Here is a 17,447-nt window from a genome sequence, read left to right on the forward strand (position 1 = left end):
ATTATAAACAAAAAGGAAAAATAAATCTGGTCCCTCACTAAAGGCCAAAAAAACCCCCAAAAAATAACTGAATACCTTCCGTTATTTATTTATTTTTTTAAAACATAAATTTGGAACACTTCATCTTACAAATAGGATTAACATGAACATAACATCACACAAGCTCGCAGACGACCAGCATAAAATACTGGGTACAGTTTTTTTAATCAGAAGAATCATGCTTTCATGAAGAAATTATAACTGTTTATACAATTGAATCAATTTACTGTATTACAAAAAAAAAACAAACCAACCTAAGTCGCATCTATTAGTTATTTAGTTCATTAAAAGGCAAAAATAAAATAAAAGAGGAATGTAAGAAAATTTCAAACACTGTTTTGCACTCCCATATACACAGATCAGTTCACCTCACTTTTTTTGAAGTACATGGGTGCCTTACATCGTAACGCAGTGGGGGACTGGAGCAGTGCTGTTTGTTATAGGAACAGTGCTATTTTAATCAACAAACAATCGTTTGCCAACAAATAAATACATGGTACACACAACACAAAGAAGAAATTAGAGGGTGGGGGGGGGGAAAGGAAACAATACAACAAAATAGTGACATGATTGTCGAAAATTAAAATCTCCTTACAATGATTTGAACTAGTGGTGCTGTCGATGAACGCGGTGCTTTCACGGAATTATCTGGATGATTTAGCTTCTTGGAATAGTGAACATTCATAGTTTACAATATACACAAGCCTCTTATGTATTGTTTCTCAGAGTTCTTTTTTTTTTCTTTCTTGTTTTTTTTTTTCTTGTTTTTCCTTTTTTTTTTTAACAATGCAGTTGAGAAGGCAAAAGAATTACGGAGAGAACAAAATATTCCCTGTTACTTCTTTCTACATTTACGATGGATAGTGTGCATTTGATAGAACTATTTTCTGTCTTTGAAGGGCTAAAATGCATAAAGCTTTAATGAAGAGATTTGTACATAAAAGCAACTGTTCCCAATCCTGTGTCAAACTATCTTATACAAAAAGAAAATCAATTCAGTTCCTACTTTAAAGGAGTGCCCATGTGTGTATCAATGCAGTCTTAACCCTTTTGCCCCTGCCCCTCAAAGCCGGGCGAACTGGAAGACACTTTTTCCCGGCCCCGGTTTACATAATCCACTGAAACTTTTTTTTTTTTTTTTTTTTTTTTTAAGTCCCATTAATCCTCCAGAAGTCAGCAGCTGCCTTTGCTGTGCAAAACAAAATATTGAGAATAAATAGTTTCTTTCTTTTTAAAATTATTCAGTTTAAGGTCACCGGACTTTAAATGAGTGACCCTGCAGATTTATAAGGCATTCTGCTCAGCAGTCTTTTAAATAGTCATATATGAAAGAGCCATGCTACTGGTTTGGACTTGGTCCCATTCTCGGTAAGACTTCACAATGTCATACGTGACTGATGGATTGAATGGCGCTGGATTCCGCAGCGGCTCTCGCCATACTGTGCCACATATTGGGAGAATTGTGGGGTGCAGAATGAAGGGAGTCCTTGTCGGAGAGAGAGAGCATCATCGCATACGCCTGGACGGGGAAAGAAGAAGCACAAAGAGGTCACGATCCCGCGGCCGCATCTGAGCTTGGACCCGTGCCACCCCTACGCGGTTCGGGCATCATTTAGACTACAACTGCTATTCCGAAATTAATAAAAAAGATAAATCAAAATGCGTTAGGTAAAACCACTGTCAACCTTTTCACTGACACTTTTGACTCACTAATAATAATAATAATTTCTGCTTTCATCTGGCTTCAGGAAGCCCTGCGAAACCTTTGATAGCAGACAAGGTCTCAGAGTCTCCTTTGCCTTCAGATTCTTGGCACGGGAGGCTCTTTTCAAGAGCCTGAAGAACCACATTATCCCTTGGCTGGTCCTGTGTTTCACCAAATACCACAGTCACCTTTGCTGAGCTTTTCTACAGGCACGTTCTGCAGTTTTCAAAACAGGAATCTTTTAAAGGGATCTACAAAGACTCATTTTAATTAATGTTTAAAAAAATGTCAAGGAATAGCACTCGGATATCAGTCTAGTTATTGCTGTTTTAAAAACATGCTGAGGACCTAGAGGGGGTAACATCCAACAGACTTCAAAAAAAAAAGAAAAAAACCACCCCAAAAAGCCAAACCGGCCAGAAGATCGAGTCACATCCCTGCGAGGCTGCAGCTAAACCCCACGGCATCAGTGCGACCGCGCCGGACGTCTGAAAGCAGAGTGCGACTCTTTCTTATCGTGGCATTTCTGCGGACGGCGGACAGGAACAAAAACGGGAAAAAAAGTAAGAAAATCCTCCGTTGTCAGGGGCCAGAGCGCCCCGTGATGCCTCCGGGGTGCAGTGGGAGCGCAGGGGGAGGTCGGGGCGGGCTGAGGTTTGCGGACATGGAGCACAGCTCCGTCTGACGAGGCTGGAACGACCTCGCCTGCCACACACTAACCGTTTAATCCTTCGGGTATTTGGCGACAATAACATTTTAACCGAGTTAAGCTTTTACCTGGGATTTGGATTTCCTGTACAACGGTTGTTTTAGGTCCTCTGGCAGCTGGGAAGTATTGAAAGCTGCCAATTCAGCTTCACTGTATTGATTTTCTTCCATTTTCCTCATTTTGAGGCTATCTGTGAAGTGCCTTATGTGGTCCAAAGCCGAAAGTCCAGTCTTATTATACTCCTCCTCTTTATACCTACAAAAACACCACAGAGGTTGTAATGTCAATTAAACAATCCTCTCTGCGTTCCCTCTTCCTCTCGGATTTACACATCTGAGCAATTTCCCCTTTTTTACCCTCGCAAACCGCCTTGCCCTGTGAAACCGTGATGCTGAAATAAAAGAAATTCCCCTTTTTTCCATTTCTTTTCTACAGAGGAGAGGTCGTCTCTCCCCTGGTGTCTCCACAGCCCTTCACAAGACCATTATGGGAGACCCCAGGTCACTTTATGGAGCAGATAACGTCTCTCCCACAAACGTTTCCTGTCTCACCCAGAACCTGACAATAGCTCCCCGAGCACACTTATTTTTCCTCTTAAGGGCTACAGATTGCATGAAGAGACTGAAAACAGGGCTGGTATTGACCCAAACACAGAGGCACGTTGCTATCGTAACGGGGGAACTGGCTACTTTGGACCGGTTCCCACAGCACACAGTTTGGTGCTGGCATTCTTGTATGGTTTATTGTTTTTATTTCACGTATCAGGCACACCAATACTCGGAAGGAACCAACCTGCCAGGGGAAGCTTTGCAGTTCATGTCCAAAGTACTCGTTTCCTCGTAATCCTCCTCCGGGGTCCCCTCGTGCATGTCACTCGTAACAGGCTCTTTGACCGCTTTCCCTGCAATTTCGCTCTCTTCATCTTCTTCATCCATCATTACTTCATCTTCTGCCTCTTCGTCATCCAGCAAATCCGAGTTCTGGCTGGCTACCATGGCTTTTTCATCCTTAAAGTGGCTGCCATTCATTCTGAAAGTACCAAAACAAACCCAAGCAATAATCACAAATCAGTTACAAAAGCTCCTCACCAGATTGTCGGAGGCAGATCTGAAAAGGATCTGTCCCAGTAGAATAAAGTGATTTCTGTATTTTATATCTTGTTTAGCTTCAGACATTTAGGCAGTATTGGAGAAAATTCCACTCAAAAATCAGTGGGATGTGACAGTGCCATCAGCATGGGATTTTCCTATTACCCTGCTAAAACTTCTGTTCAAGCGGAGGTATGTTAAGATATCCATTCCAAATTTTCTCACGCATTATTTCATCTCATGTTTCTAATCATATATGTAGTCTGGGCAAAACTACTCATTGCCTTTTAACAGAAGCTGTAGGGGCCAAGAAACTCTGAAAATCAGATCCGGCATTTTCAAAAATGACATCCAATACTGCATTCAGAGTTTTAAAGTCAAAATTACACGCATAATTAATTTTGCACACTACCACCCATTTGGAAGCCATACTACTTCACTGAACGTATGGATTACATACATGGTCAAATTCAGTATGTTCAAAATAACATGGTCTTTGAAAGAATATACTGTATCATCCACGCTGAACTACATTATCAACTGATTCGAAGGGTAAGAAGTAACAAAAAGAAAGGTCATAAAGCAATTTAAGTGCATTTATTCTCATTAAATGAGTAATTATAGCAATACGCACATGGAAAACCATTTGGTCACCCCGCTGATACTACGTTCTCTTTTGCTTTCAGACAATGACTTCTCTTAACTACTTCCTACGGGATTTTATCAAGGACAAAATATCCACGCTGAAGAAGGGGCTCGTTTGCTAACGGCCTCAACCCTGCAGGATTCTGAGCACCCACAGCTGCATCTCGTCCACCGCATTGATTGAGAGCTAAAGAAATTCGGCACCGCCGCAGGGCCAAATGCATGGCCAGAGGCACTAGTGGTGTAGAAGGGCTGAACTCGGTGGAGCCACACAGATTCACACTACTCAGCGTATCTGCTCTGCTGCGTTACGTAGCTCAGAGGCCTTGATTCATCTATTGTTCTCATTGTGCAAAAGGTCCTCACTCTTCCAGGAATACAGTTATAAAAATGGAAACTTTATTGTCCGCCCGTGGTTTGCTTTAGACTCCGTGTGCTTCAAACTGTGCGGGACAATATGGAATATACCAAAAGTTTGAGCAAGATAAGGATGAGCCCGAGCAGCAGATTTGGTATTTAACGTTTGACTTGCTGTTGTTAACAGATAAACTTTCTTATGCAGCATAGACAAGTGAAAGCTAGTTTCTTACACGACAATTTGCCTAAACCTAATAGTTTCATCTATGTTCTGAGCAAATTCCAGCTGATTGCCATGAGTTTAGTACTGCATTAAAAGAAAACCACCGAGGGAATGGCCTCTTTGCACCGCAGTATCAAAAAATCTTAGGCCGTGCAGTCAGGAGAGCTGAAGCAGCCACCCCCCTCTAAGATAATCAGAGCAATATCTCTTTATCATCTTTTATTTAAATAGGCAGAAATAAGAAATTGTTGAGCGCAGTTTGGGCTGCCAACTTGCTTGTTATGCTCAATTGAGGCTGCTAGAAATGAAAGGGAGATGGACTACAACCAAAGTAACAAAAGCCATGTGATTAAGAAAACAGATTCTCTAATTATGCTTTCAAATGCAGCAATTTGCCAGGGATAAAATATCCATCAAGACCAGACCGAAGTGCCAAATTTAGAAAGGAAACACTGCACAACCCAGCAACCTTTTCACTTTGCTGACTTCCTGTCGGAGGACATGTTGAGACCAGATGTGCAAAGAAAAAATCCCAAGCCCTCATTGCCAATCAAGATGGAATGAAATTTGAATATGCATGTAATCACTTAATCCAATACTTTCGTGGAAATTGTGCTATGTCCACCATTTCTATCCCTTCACAAAGGCTTCTGGAAATTGAGAAGACGGTGAAGTTTGTCACCAAGAGTAAGACATTTTTGATGCTGATAATGTAATGCCAATTCAAAAGCACAAAGAATGCATAATGCAACACCAATCTCGAAGAAATATGTATAGCTGATGTGCATGTCCATGTTACAGCCTTTTCTGCTTAGCTGTATTTTTATTAGCTGAAAATATTTAGAAGTGGTCTCTCTTCTGTTAGTTCAGAAGAATTGTAGCACTCATATACTTAATAAATCTTAATAGGAAAAAGTCTCTCATGTGCTGAAGCACTGGTGGGCTACCAACGCCTACCCACAGCCTCGTGGGCTTTTTGCTAGCCAGCATCTTTCTTGGGATTGAGTTACTTACGGGAAAAGACTTTCAGTTAGAATCTTTCATTTGATCCAAGAATTGAGCTTAGCCTACTTTATTAATTACACATTTAAAATGCATTTAAATAGTAAGGCGCTCTACCAGCAACCTGGTGTCCCTGGCCATGGCAGGGGGGTTGGAACTAGATGATCTTTAAGGTCCATTCCAACCTAAACCATCCTATGATTCTAGGATTTAGCCACAGGATGTAGAATTCACCTGCTCTGCCATGAATGTAAAATGAGGGAATTTTTCAACAGACTTAAATCAACGATGGGAACTTTCAACCGAACTTGAAACTCCTGATAGAAGGAGAAATGTGTTCATAGATAACCTTCTGTCCAGCATCTGGCACTGGGAATATGTTCATGCACAACGGGGAGGGCATCAACATGTTTCTTTTCATAAGACACCGGTGTGAACACTGAAGCAACCAGATTGCTAAAATAACTCATCAAAAGTGAAAAATCAGGTTTAATCTGGAAAAGGAAGAGTGGCGACTTACCTCTCCTCTGAGTTTCGGGGGGATTGATTGTTGTGGTTGCTGTTTCCAATAAAATTCCTAATTTCTGTGAAGTAAGAGTCTTCTTTGTCGTCTAGGATTGCCCCTGTGCTTTCCAGTTCTGAGTGAGGTGAAGATGTTGCAGTACCTTAAAGCAAAACAGAGGACTTCTGTTGCTGTTCCTTTACGTCTTCTATATTTAACCATTTAAATCAAATGGACGTTGAAACGATGGTTAAAATGGGTGAGACCCAGAAAAGTTGGTCACAGTGATCCATCAGCTTTTGGGTTTTATGCCATAATTAGAAAGGAAGTATTATCCATGGGTGAAGGTGGTTTCCAGAGAAAATGACTGCTTGCGTGCTGGGTGCCATTCCCATGGTTTACAATTGCCTTTGCCAAGTATCTGTTTCAACATCTCCCTCCTGTTCCTCCAACACTGTCAGTCAATAACTGGGTTAGACCAATGGCTGAGCGGAGCAAACAGAGCTTCATTTTAGCTACGAATCATGCAGATTTGCTTAAAATATGGAGCAGCCATTGACATAATCACCCAGGTTCATTAGCATCAAGAGACCAGCGACAGACGCCTTTCTCTGTGCATCGGGGAAAAGACAGCTCTGCATTCACTACATGTACCTGTTATTTCCAGTGGAGCAAAACACAGACTGAAAAGACTGCAGACAGGGGTTTTATTAAACCCTGCAGATACCTAAACCAGACCAATGCTATCCACTACCTGCCGCTGCCTTTGCTGCTGCCGTGCGGTGACCGATTTGCTTTGGCGCTTGGGAGGCACCATTACCTCCATAATAGCTCGCGCTTTTCAGCTCCTGACAGTGGGAATATTTTAGAGGGTGCCAAGAAAATCTTTTAGAGTTGCCCCTGAGACTCTAAATCTAGGAGTCCTATTGAGAGCCAAGCGATTGCGGAGATGGGATTAAACCAATTTTCCCAGTCTGTTCTCAAAATGCTACGGTCGGCTTAATTAAAACCAAAAGAAAAGACATCATCCAGTGGTATTAAGTTATACAAGGGTAGAGTTTATGCTGGGATTTTCAAAGCACTTTAAATGTCAGCAGAGCTTAGGCACTTACATATTTTCCAAAAACCCACTCATTGGAGCAGACGGCGCAGAGCAACGTGTGCCTATTGACACTCGGTAGTATTGAAAGTGAACGTGAGGTGCCTGTGTATGACCGCTGGCGGTCTGTAGGGCACGCTGGAGAGGGAAAAGGCATACATACCAGACATGTTCCCGTTCTCGTGCTTTTTTAGATGTCTGTCAAGATTGGTTTGTTGACCAAAACACCTGTCACACAAGTGACACTTGAATGGCTTCTCTTTATTGTGGATGTTACGGACATGTCTCTGCAGGTTAGAAGATATACTAAAGGACCTGTCACAGTATTTGCATCTAAAAAAAAAAAAAACACAAAAACAGGTGGGTAGAAAAGGGTTTGTTAGTAGCTGGAAATGTAAAATTTGTCCTAAGAGACATGAAGCACCTTCTGGGCTCAGCCTCAGTACCCAACTGCAGTTCCTTGGTCCCTATCGAGGCAAAACCCTCCATGAAATAAAGACATGTTTTGGCTGAATAGCTGGAGCGCTGTGCTCTTGGAATGGAGATGTCACTTCTGTGGTGGGTTTTTTAGCTTTAATTCACATTAAGCTTTATATTTTAAATACCACCTTTAGGAATAAGCATAATATTTCAGAGTTAATGGCATCAAATTAGCTGGGGTAATTGATTCCCATGTTTTTCAAACTGTTGCACGCAAAGTTGGGAAGTTTGAAAACAGTAGAGCAATAACTCTATTGTTTTATGTGCTGCCAATACAATACAATCAAACATTTTTGGAAAAAACATGAAACAGATCTCTTCTAATGCTCAAATAAGGTAAAAAGGGCTATTTCTTTTCCTATTCTAAATTATACTGTGTGATTAAATCTTTTCTTGAGGAATTAGCTTGCTCGATTGCTAATCCCAGAGGAAATTTGGTTATCTTGCAAAAACCAGCAATAAACAATCCCAACCTTTAATACTGTGCCAATGTGAGTAGTTTAGTCTATCACTCTGGTACCAGAGGCATCAATTTTCATACTCTGTAGCGATTTGGAGTCCCTAAAGCTTTTACTGTATTGCTCTTTAAGCCATTACTAAGTCATACCATAACTATTCCAAATTCTCTGGCTGGCAACTAGCCAGCAGTCTTCACCACTTTAGTTTTTCAATCTTTTACTTCTCCCGTGCCTCTCTTACGCTTGTCGATGCTGTCAAATTTTTTTTTAGTGCTGAAATCGTCCATTATGCTACTAATTGCTCATGGCTTTTATGTAGTGGACGGGTATAACACGCATCAAGACCTTCCTTCAATAAAATTAGATGTGAATCTCATTTCCCAAAGAGACTAGGGGCAAAAAACATATTGTTTCCTTACAAACAATGAGCTTACTCTGCTCTTTACAGCTCATAAAATGCAGAAATTGGTGCATTTGTTTTACTGGAACATGAACTGGCTTCTTTCCAGTTGATTTAAATTAGTCTTTCATTTTCAATAAGGTGAAGCTTCTGTACATGTTTCTGCATGTGACTGTCCTGGATAAAATATTACATTCGTATTCTTATCAACAAGAGAGTACACCCACATGGGGTTTGGTTCAGCAGACCTCAGAAAGGATCCAGATTAGGCAGAAAACAAATAAATACAGTAATGCCTTTGCAACCGGGACCTTTCAGAAATCAGATGATTGACGAAACAGTCAACTTTCGGCCGAAATAACACCGCAGAGCTCTTACAAAAAAACCCCAAAACATTTTTGCAAGGGAAAACACGACCATGAGCCCTGCTGAAAATCACTTCAACCATGCTGGTTCAGAAGCGCCAGCTATCCCGCGAGGCAAAGGCAGGACTTGTGGATGGTGCCCGGGCAGCTCCCTAAACCAAAATAATTTCACTAATTAGGACCAAAACCTTTCCCCATCTCCGCAGCTGCAATGGTGTAGCATCGAATGCAGCCGCCCATGTCTAGATGAGCACAAAAAGACTTTTTTGAGACCAAAATGCAACGGTGGGTGATCAACGCTAAGGAGCGAGGGCTGGAGCTGGCCAAGCCAGGCTGTCGAGCACTCGCTCCCCTGCTTTATTCACTTGACCACACCACAGACACGGGTAAGGGGTCGCGGTACCTATAGGGCTGCTCTCCAGTGTGCGTCCTCAGGTGACGTGTTAGGTTTGCAGATCTTGGGAAAATCTTGCCACAGTATCTGTGATAAGAAAAGGTTTGATAAGACAATGCAACCTTCAATGGCTTCGTCCCAATTTGAGAGGCAGTGGATGCGTAGCCCAAATCGAACTATTAATATATGGTACTATTGGCATTGCTTTGGTGTAATGACATTCCAGTAAAAGCATTCAGCAAATACAAGTGATTGAGACGTGCACGCACAAGAATGGGACTGGAATAGCTGGCACCAACCAGCTTTTCCTGGGCATAAGCAGGGGATATATGAAAACTTGCCAGTTTTAAAGATCACCCAAAATTCCTAAGACCACTAGGTGATTACCTGTCACATTCAGATTTGGAATCAAGAGAATCTGTTATTAAAACCTTGGATTTCTGCCTCCTTGTAAGCAAATTTCAAACCTTTCAACCAATTCTACGTGTCAGCAAACGTGACATCACTCTGTGCATTGAATAGGATCAGAGCAGACAAGACTCAAAGACCTAATCCATCAAGGTATGTTTCTATAAAAACATGTCTTGAAAGAAAGTGACATGTTTTCAAAAAGATCAGATAAACCGATATGCCAGTGTCAAACGCCTGCGCACTCTGGAGATGATAGAGAGACCTAAATAATGCAATTTAAAACCCACTCTCCAAACTTGATAATATGTCACAGGAGCAATAATGGCAAAAAAAAAAAATATTCTTGTGAGCCCTCCCTCTTTGGTCAAGTAACATATTAATATTCAGTTCCTAATTGGCCCCGTTCTATTGATGGCATTAAGCCCATTTTTGCATGGGGACAGAGCACGCACAGCGCTCTCTGAAGGGAATGAGGGTGGCGGTTGCTCCACGTGACGACTTGGAAGATTGCATCCCTTCACTTTTAACATCTCATTTATTTTTTCACAACGTGATGTATAAGCCTTCAAAATACCCACGCAGCTAATTCGACGTTCCTTGACAAAGCCCCCATTCATTTTGCTTGCACGTACCATGACTATCTTCATTGTATTTTTTTTAAACTCTGTAGACATAAGTCCTAATAAGTCATGTATTTTATCACTGATCCCTTTGGATATTAAAACCAGAAGCCTGAGAAAAAACACGTCTGTAGTTTATGATCAAAAAAATCAATAATGAAAGCACACTTGTGCATATGAAAGTGATGAGAAAATTTGGAAAAAAGAATTGTTTATATAATAGTTTCCACCTCATTTATCAAACTGCTATGATACAGGGCAAACTCTTTGTTTATTAACACCAGTCGTTTAACAAATAACCCCAAAGCGAAACGCTTTCCATGTTTCGTTGGGCACAGAGGGCCCTGAAAGACCCACCGCGGCCCCCATCAACTGTCCTAGCAGGGGAGATTTGGGGAGCCCGGGACGGTTTTGGGGCTACCTGCAGGTGTAGCGTTCCTTGCCCTTCCGCAGCAGGGTCTCGGGCAGGGCGCTCGGCGGCGCGCGGAAGTTGAACATGGACGGCACCGACTGGATCAGCTCGTTGGCCTCCGGTTTCAGGGCGCTAAAGCTCTCCAGCTTTTCGGCCATGTTTTCTATAGCGGACATCTGCAACAGAAGATAGGACAGAACCCGTCACGGCGAATAATGTTTCGGCTCTCCACCCTCACTGGAAACCCAAAATACAACGAACGTACACTGCCAAAAGGAAAACAAAAAAAAGGGGGGGAAGCAAATGTAGAGTTGCAGTCTCAAAAATCATGGAGTACATTAGGCAAGGTGGTGGCCATGATGTTGCCCCACTTGGGATAACGGCCGTAACTGCTAGAGCAGGGTGCCATCTCCTTGCAAGGCCAGCACACAGCAGCACGCCTGCCCTTGTTGCTATAATGGAAAGTTTTTTCCATACAAAATCTCAGTTAGTCAGTGTTCATTTCTTCTTATTTTTAAGCCCCAGCTTCTATAAAATTCCAGTTTATGCAGTCATGCTCTGTGGGTGCGTGCCTATGAGTCTATACATCTCATCTATTGAAACCATTGGCCATTTTTGACCAAATCAACAGAAAAAATAGGGATCCCAACAATAAACAAATTCCTACATTTTTCTAAATGACTTGCAGAGGACAAATATTACAGAGGAAACCTTATGAACACTCTAGCTCAACCAAGGGCTGCAACGAGCCAGATCCACAGACTCAACGAATGTCCCAACCATTCACTCCAGTCTTCCTGCCCATCACAGTCCAAGACCATGAGATAAATCCGTAAGAAATGAAGCTTTGGTGGGTTTGGTGCTATGTGTTTACATTTCCTGCTAGATGCCCATCCTGTTTTTCTGCAAGGTCATGATATTCCTGTTCTACCTTTAGTTGTATGTAAACCCTATGCACCTTGAGATGCCTCTACTCTTGGTCAGCTGTCATAAAGGACTTTAATTTTCAGGGAGTGGGCACTAAATAATTTCTACAGAATGATTTCCTTTAAGGTGTCTAGAACTGAGCAAGAAAAACTGCTCCAAAACCTCAAACATTGTCACTTGGAGAGTTCAAGACTGCTGCTGAGCCTACTGACAGGTGAGAGTAACCACCTGCCTCCTCATAACACCACAAACAAACGAAAAAAAAAGAAACCCAAGATCTCACCTACAGAGCACAAAACCCACAGCATGAGCCCTGGTGCACTCCCTTGCTTTTAATGCAGGAGGAAATTATATGAAAGGGAAGATGCTGAATGCTCCTCAGCTGAGCACACCTTTCCAGCCCATTCTTCAAAATCCGTAAGACTACTCCAATTGTTGGGATTTAAAATTTTCTTTTAACAGGAAGAATTGCACATTTGTTGGGGTTTTTTTAAATTTTATTTTAATGGGCAGAATTGCATGTTTGTCTTCTGAAATGACCATTCACGTGCTAGTTAGCTCCGGCTTTGGGTTGTTGTTTTTTTTTTTTTTCCCTTTAGCCTGTAGCCTGCCCTCTCATTTCATGCTCAGATTCCGAATGCTGAGGACAAATTGCAATGTACAGGGTACCACTGCCAATTTGCCAAATGTCTTTCATCAAACACGGTGCAAAGGAAAAAAAAAAAAATCTCAGAGGGAAGTCAAGATACATTTACTTGTCAGGCAACAAATGTGAAAGCATTGCAAGGCAGTAGGGGCTGTAAGCTCTGGGGTTTGATTCATAATCACTCAGCTGCTAAAACATTCTCCACAGATGCAAGTGGACAGCACATTTGTCAATATGAAGGATTTTGACATGTACTGATCACAGGCGTGAGATATGTAATGATGATGCTGCTGGGAGAGGAGGTAATTCTATCGCGGCACCGAGATGTCATTATCAACCCATACAACTCAACATTACCATATATTTCTTTTTATATGACTTCATCTTTTTCTGTAATCAGAATTGATTCTTAAAGCTTTTACGATAGCCTTTCCACTGCCTTTAATTCCTTCTAATTGTTCCCCGCAAGAAAACGTTTGTCTCTTTTCCAATTGCGGAAAATACACGGTTTGAATGAAAAATGACCTTTGGCCTTCGGGCTGATTAGCAGTGACAAGACAGTCCATGGGTTATGATAGCACATATTTATGGTGAAGAATAATAAGGGCATTGAGAAGTATAATAAATGTTTTATTTATGTATATTTAATATTCAAGTCAGTTTCATTATCTAGTGGGTTTAAATCATTTTTGGATCACCGTTTCTCATGTACATGGTCCCCTACAGTAATATATTAAAGCAACTATTTTCCCCTTTACATTTAAAATGGCTTAGTCATGCTTATTTTTTTTTAATTCTTATTTCCAGGATAGGAAATAGGACTTCCAGAGGAGAAATTGAGACGGATTCTTCTCTAATGTACAGCGATGCAGATCAGCGCTACCTCCAACACCGCCTCCAGGATTACACCAGTCCCAGAATAGGTATGAAATCAGCATCTAATCTTAAATCCCTCATTCAGAGGAAACATGAGCACTTCCAATTATTTTAAAATATTACTCACTTTCCAAAAATATGTTTCTCACTGTAGGAATGACTATTGTGTTTGTTGTGTGGTTGTTTTTTTTTTTTTAAAGACCGATCCATGTAGTTACCTGGTATGATTTATATTTTTCAAGAAATGCATCAGCAACAACGGGAAGCGCTCGGCCCTAAGCCATTGCTGATACGAGGCGGTGGCACTCCACTGCTGTCAGGATAATTATAGCAGTTACTATCTGCTGGAGATAGGGCTCACAAGAACCACAATCCGGGTATTTTCTCAAGACGTCCCAGAGCTTGGTGGTGTTCAGGACCTTCAGGATGCAATTCCCTACGGCGAGACGGGTGCCTGGGCTTGTTACAGCCCATAAAGTCCTGCCGGCCCCGACCCACAACACATGGGTGTTGTCTCTATATAAAGTCTCTATGAGTTTATATGCAGGTAGACAACCCCCGCTCATCAGCCCCACTTGCAAAATCTTAACCACATAACATGAAAAGTGGGGTTTGTCACGCCGAGAGCTAACTCAGGCACCAAAGCCAAGCAGGAATTCCAACCCTGCGACACAGGCTTTTGGGAAGCCGGTACCCTGTTCTCAAGCAGTGGTCCCAGGGGATGCGCAGGAGGACAGGCAAGGGACAGACCTTCTCCCTGGTGTCTTCTGTCACGCACCAGAATGAGAGGTGCGAGAGCCTTAATTGGAGGTTACATCTCGATTACAGTGTTAAACGGCCATTGGTGGCTGCAGCTCCCATTTATTTGGCTAAACCCTTTTTGAATCCATTTATATTTTTGTCAAGGAGAGTTTGCCAATTTAATTAGGCGCATATGAAAAGATACTGGCTTTTGTTCCTTCTAAGCCTTTTGCTTGATAATTCAGCTGGGTGCCCCTCATTTTATTTTTTTTTTCTGTGTGTGTGTGTATTGTAAAAACTAATGAATAACCATTCCGCATTCAGGTTCTGCTCACCATTCATGGTCTCATAGAGCTGGGGCACAGCTCCCTTGGGCATTTCTTTTCCAAGCTGAAAAAATCAAAATCTACTTAGGCTCTTTTTGTATGGAAGCTGCTCCCTACCTCCAGTCATCATTGTTGCACTTTTCTGTGTCTTTTCTAATTCTACTCTGTCCTTTTTGAGAGGGACTTCAGCTGCATTCAAGACCTGAAGGCAGTATAACATAATGATGTTTTCAATTCCTTTCTGCTAAGCACTCGGATGATATTTTCATAAAACTACCGATTTCCAAGATCTTTTTCCTGAATGACACGAGCTAAGAGTCACACTTTCCCCTCGGTATTACTGGGTACTTTCTGACATTGAGTTTTATTGCCGTTTTAATCCCCAGTGACTCAGCTTTCTGTGAATCTTCTGCAAAAATCTTCATAGTCAGCTCTGCATTTAGCTATTCTCAATAACCAGTCTGTGACACTGCTCTTTGCCTCGTCACCCTTCTTCCTATGTCATTTATAGATATGTGCCCCAGTTCAGAGCCCAGTGACACCCTGAGGTGGACTCACTGATAATCTTCAATGACTGTAAAAATCACTAATTTATTCTCACCCTTGTTTCCCCAGGGTTTGGTTTGGGTGGGGTTTTTTGACTAATTATTAACCCAGGAGATGACTTCCCCTCTTCCACAATGAAACTCCCTCTTTCAGCTGAAACACAACCGAAGTAGCTCTTACTCCTTCAAAACACCATTACGGCCAACTGCAAAGCATGACTTGCCTCCACAGGAGCTGCGTTGACCATGGAGATGCTACTGGTCAGCAATCCACTAAACTCCTGGAGCAAGCTGTTAACGACAGCATCCGTCCCGGGAGGTTAGGCTGGTGCTCGTGGCCACCTCACCTCTCCAGGGATGGTCCTCAGGGACCACCAGGGAGGCAGGCATGTGGCTCGAGCCACCGGGCAGCACTCTCGGGAGGGGTCTGCACCCCAGCCGAGCGCCCAAGGGCTGCGGCGTTCCCTGAACAGGGCACGGGGAGGAAGGCACCGCTTGACCCCGAGGATGGGATTAGTGTAATTGCCATGTCCATGGAGAAAGCTCCCCGAGGAGGTAGGAGAGCGAGAAGATCCTATTACATATTTTGCATACAGCTATTGCCTTATGGACAAGTCATGTCTGCTCCTAATCTGAGATCAGTGAATGACAGTATTTTATATAGAACAGTAACTTTTGATTTACATATATAAGAGCTGTTGATTCTATCTGCGTCCAGATGTCTGGAAAAGGAAGCAGCTTTCCCCCACCTCCCTCCCGCTCCCTGAGAGGCTATTAACCTCCTACTGACGCAAACTAATATGCAGTCGCAATTCCCCAGCTCCGACTCAAAAATGCAGACATTACCATAATCGGCTAAAACAAGTATTTATAAACATTTCAATGGGCAAGATATCATCAGCAGGGGCCTTGAATATTTGTCTTAAAATTTATTAACCAACAGAAGAAAAAGTGGCGTAAATAAAGCAAAGGTTTGTTGTTGCTGCTGCTTTTTAAGAATAACCTGACGATATGAAATAATCTAGCAGACAATGTCATGAATTACATGACCTCATGTTTTACAAACGTGACTCCTTCATTGCCATTATCGCAAAAACAACTGACTTTGTGGCCATAACTCATGGGAAAAAAAATTGTTCAAATGTTTGCTTTCTATTTTTACTAGTGTTATTTAGAGAAATCTTGAAAACCCAACTACTAAAGCTCAGGATTTCTTCCTCCCCAGTTCAAGTTATAACGCTTTCTCTAAAAACTACAACTTGTGAATTTGTTGCCTTGAAACTGTGTGTATCTGGATATCCAGCCACGGAACTTGGCTGAGCTATAGTCACGTTCAGGAGACCCATCATTATGAAGCAGTAGCGAGAAACTCCTGCTGACCTGCAGTATAGTTCCAGAATAACTCTATTTGTATTCATGCAGTTGGTGGGGATTTAGCTGAACTAACAGAATGGATCGTGTCCTAAAATAAGCCCAGTAAAATAAAAGCTTTGTTAATGCACTCACCAAAGTTATTTTCATTTATTTGTAAAATTATTTTAATTATTTAACAATGATTCTCCATAAAGCTATTGCAAATAAAGTCTTGACTATAATTCCAGAACCTCTTTAGAGCAACCTTCTCTTGATGGGACCAGAAGGGGATGGAAGAGTCTGCAGACTAAATAAATTGTGATCCATTCAAGAGAGGGTGCTGCCCATTGATTTGCACTATAGGGTTCCTGCCAAGCAATGAAAAACACTCTGAAATAATCTTGAAATATATGGCACATGCAACTGTGAATGGAGATAGAAAGGCTCATGCGACATATTCAAATCTCTCAAGATGAAGATTCATCCCTGAATCAGCATCCTGCTCCAGGCACTTGATGTTTTAAATACCTATTTCTGCCACAGCTGCTCAAAGCACTACCACGGCCAGGAGACATACGCTCACAAAAAAAGCAGGATGATGGAAATTTGAGGACCAAGCCAATGTCAAGGAAAGCAGACAGAAGAAACAGACCATGCTGGGTTTTTCAACCTCCCAAATATGCCCAAACAGAGCCACTTTTCTGAGCACAGAGGATTCAGGGTGCCTAGGCCAAATCACAAATCCCACCACGGCCCATTCGTGCGCTACACTAAATTCCCTCTACTGTAAAGAAAATGTTTGGGAACCACCTCTTGTGCTCTCCAAGTCTGGTATCTAACCCTACCTCCTATCTGTTGGGCGCACTGAGCGTCTACGGGTGCTCGCAGGAGTCCTTCGGTGCCTGCTTAGCTCCTTTCATCTCAGGATCCTGCTGCATCTTTTGCAGCTGCGCAAACCATCGCTTGACAGGCAGAAAATGGGATTAAAAGCCACACGTACGCAAAGCAAAGGTCCATCGCTGCTTTTGAAGCGTGCCGCAGAGGCACGCAGAGGAGAGCAGGGCTGAGCCCCTATCCGCAGGGGCAGCACCTTCGGGGGCTCCTGCACTAGTCCCGCACACAGA

The 17,447-nt window shown here is 42.3% G+C and overlaps 1 protein-coding gene across 4 annotated transcripts in view; it reads right to left on the bottom strand.

Annotated features, from left to right (window-relative positions):
* Positions 1 to 579: 579 nt before the first annotated feature.
* The window catches only part of MECOM (MDS1 and EVI1 complex locus), a 193,949-nt gene continuing 177,081 nt past the window's right edge, over positions 580 to 17,447 (bottom strand). For all 4 annotated transcript variants that reach the window (XM_009884426.1, XM_009884425.1, XM_009884424.1 and 1 more), the window contains 7 exons: positions 10,919 to 11,085; positions 9,476 to 9,553; positions 7,533 to 7,702; positions 6,289 to 6,433; positions 3,246 to 3,482; positions 2,522 to 2,708; positions 580 to 1,558 (listed from right to left, as the gene is read on the bottom strand). In XM_009884426.1, coding sequence (XP_009882728.1) covers positions 1,424 to 1,558; positions 2,522 to 2,708; positions 3,246 to 3,482; positions 6,289 to 6,433; positions 7,533 to 7,702; positions 9,476 to 9,553; positions 10,919 to 11,085 — 1,119 coding nt within the window. In that variant the 3' untranslated portion in view covers positions 580 to 1,423. The remainder of the gene's footprint in view (positions 1,559 to 2,521; positions 2,709 to 3,245; positions 3,483 to 6,288; positions 6,434 to 7,532; positions 7,703 to 9,475; positions 9,554 to 10,918; positions 11,086 to 17,447) is intronic.

The sequence above is a fragment of the Charadrius vociferus genome, unplaced genomic scaffold, assembly GCF_000708025.1.
Source record: "Charadrius vociferus isolate BGI_N301 unplaced genomic scaffold, ASM70802v2 scaffold104, whole genome shotgun sequence".
NCBI classification, from domain to species: Eukaryota; Metazoa; Chordata; class Aves; order Charadriiformes; family Charadriidae; genus Charadrius; species Charadrius vociferus.